General features: G+C 41.4%; 1 protein-coding gene across 3 annotated transcripts in view; it reads right to left on the bottom strand.

Annotated features, from left to right (window-relative positions):
• The window catches only part of Acad10 (acyl-CoA dehydrogenase family member 10), a 48394-nt gene that overhangs the window by 36590 nt on the left and 8972 nt on the right, over positions 1–2832 (bottom strand). For all 3 annotated transcript variants that reach the window (XM_023720524.1, XM_004635991.2, XM_023720525.1), the window contains one exon: positions 451–599. In XM_023720524.1, the coding sequence (XP_023576292.1) occupies positions 451–599 (149 nt within the window). The remainder of the gene's footprint in view (positions 1–450; positions 600–2832) is intronic.

The raw sequence follows: 2832 nt of genomic DNA, 5'->3' as shown, positions 1-2832 counted from the left end.
GGTCCCTGATGCTTTGCTAAGCTTGTTCTAAGTAGGTGCTTTAGACCACTGAGCCATCTCTCCAGCCCAACATCTATTTTTAAAGTACACATTAGTAGAGACATTTAAAGGTTACTTGAGTTAATATATACATATAAAAAAAAAACCTTAGAAAATTGCACAGCACAGAGAAAATGGTCAGTACTATTACTGCTGTCATCAGCTTTTGGATCACAGCCACTATGGAGATGGCTCTTGTTTCAACGGCTGCTGGTGAGACTGATGGGAAAGGATATTTTTACTTATTCATATAAAGTCAAACTTTAGTACCTATGGATAATAGACTAAAGCATAATAAACAGCTTAAAAAACCTATTCAGTTTTCACATTCAGTTTGACCAATTTAAGGGTGAAGGCTGCAAATGCTATTCAAGCCAAAAAGACAGAAATGCAGGTAGGTTTATCACTCACTATTTCAGAAGAAAGTCTTCCAAATTCTTGTAAGAAGTCTCGTACTGTTATCTCTCCTCTCATAAATCTCATCCAGGGTCCACTTTCACCATCTTTGGCCAAGACCTTCAATATAGTTCCAGCAGGAATACGGTTCCGCAACTCCCATTCTACAGGAAGTAAAATATTAAAAAAGGAGTGTACTGCCACATGGCTGGGGCTTGGGGACGCCAAGGAGACGGATGGTACCAGTTGCCAGGGTGTCGCTGTGGTGCCTGGAAGGGTGCTACTGGGAACTCAGAGGTAAGAACTGCAAAATTTCAGCCTTGGACCTCAAAGGGAACAGCTGCTCATCTGCATAAGAGCACAGTGCTGTCTAGCATCAGGTCCTTATCACGAGCTTGAGATGACCCTGGACACCGGATGCTGAACTTTGATCCTGGGCCTGTCACTGGAAGGACCACAGTCGATAGTTCACTTACCCAATACAGTACATACTGAGGAACTCCACAAAAGGGTACGCTGGATTCGGCCAACGCCTCACACGAAACTTCATCTTATAAACTACATAATCCTTTGTGGCAGCGTTGCTGGAACGCTGAAGTATTCACTTGGGAGATGCTGTCTTTGTGGAACAGCTAAAAGCTGAACATAATGGTTCATGCCCACGATCCCAGCACTTGGGAGGCTGAGGAAGGAGGATCACCCTGAGTTTGAAGCCAACGTGGGCTACATAGTAAATTCAGCCTGAATTTTAGCCTGAACTACACAGTGAGACCTTGTCTCAAAAAAAAACCCCAAAAACAAACAAACAAACAAAAAAACCATAGGAGAGGTATCAGCACTGTGTAATACTAGGAACACCTCAACAAATGTCATTTCTTATACAAGATTTGTTTTTTGGGTCACAGATACAGCTCAGAGGCATAAGCACCTGCCTGGCAAGTGCAAGGTCCTGAGTTTGATCCCTGGTACCGCATTAAAAACAAAAAAAAAGATTGTTTCTTTGATGTTCACACAATAGCACTGTTGGGGATATGGAGAGAAATATATATGTGCGTATATATGTGTGTTACGTATAAAACTCAACTATGTCTCTAAGACATGATACATTTTGTTTATATCCTTGTTTTGAAGACATTTTTATTGGTTTCTCTGATAAAACAGCACTTATAGATTTGAAAATATTTCTGACAATATAAAGTACCAAAAAAAGTAAAGTGACAAGCAATTGCATTCTTTAGAAGTGTTACCGGTGTGACATATGATCTTTGAGACCAGCTAGACTTTAAAAACTCAATCTAAAAATAATATATCTTTAATTTTAGAGCAAAGTGTACAGTCCTTTTGATAGGGACAGAGTTGGCAAGCCTGAGGGGGAAACTGGCAAGTGCGTGCGCTGTTGCTGATGGACGATAAACAAGTATAACCTCTACAGAGAGGCATATATATTCAATGTAGTAATTCCACTTTCAGGAATTTCTTTTAGATCTGTGTACAAAATAAGCAAAGATTATATACAAAGATTTTTGTGCAAAATTTCTTTCATAAAAATAACTAGAATTAAATTATATATTCCCAAAGGGCTTGTTCAGTCCATTATGGTAAAGCTATATAGGAACGCCATACAGATATAAGATGTACAAAATAGACTAAAGGTCAACAAACACGTTTGCCTCCTACCTTTCTATTTTTCTGTTTTGCTTTTGTTTATGTGTGTGTGTTGCATGTCAGGGATTAAACCACTGAGCTACTACACACCCTGCCTTTCCTCCCTGCTTTTATATGTAAAGTTTTATCGGAACATCTATTCCTTTACTACCTCACATTTATTCCTTTTCTACCATCTATCAGCACTTTGTCACTAAGATGATACATGTGAATAGTAATGATACAGACTGTATGACTCAAAGTACAAAGCCTATAAAGCCCTTTGTAGGCCAAGTTGATTAGGGAGAGCATGGTGGCAAATGCCTATAATCCCAGGACTCAGGAGCCTGAGGGAGGAGGATGGCTACAAGTTGAAAGACAGCCCAGATCAGTGATGGTGCACCATGGCACATGTGCCACAGCGGGCTGTTAACATCACCAAAAGCACTAAAGGTTTTGCCATCGCTGGCCTAGACTAAGTAGTGCATTAAAGGCCCTGGGTTCCATCCTTACTGCTGAAAGAAAAACAAGAGGATTCAGCTGTCAGCATGAAGGCTGGGGTGGAGGTTGAATGGTCTAGGGGAGTTGACAGTTTGAAACAGGCAGCTCCAATGTACACTAGAGGACAGAATGGGGGGTGGCTGAGAGGCTCAGACAGTGCTAGGCCCAGTGAGGTTGGAGCACCGAACCCAGCTCACGCAGCCACTCTGCCAGCTGGATGACTTCCTCAGCAGTGCCGGAAAGCCTAGACAC

This window comes from Octodon degus, unplaced genomic scaffold, assembly GCF_000260255.1.
Source record: "Octodon degus isolate 3935 unplaced genomic scaffold, OctDeg1.0 scaffold00076, whole genome shotgun sequence".
Lineage (NCBI taxonomy): Eukaryota > Metazoa > Chordata > Mammalia > Rodentia > Octodontidae > Octodon > Octodon degus.
This window is presented reverse-complemented; position numbering and strand designations above follow the sequence as displayed.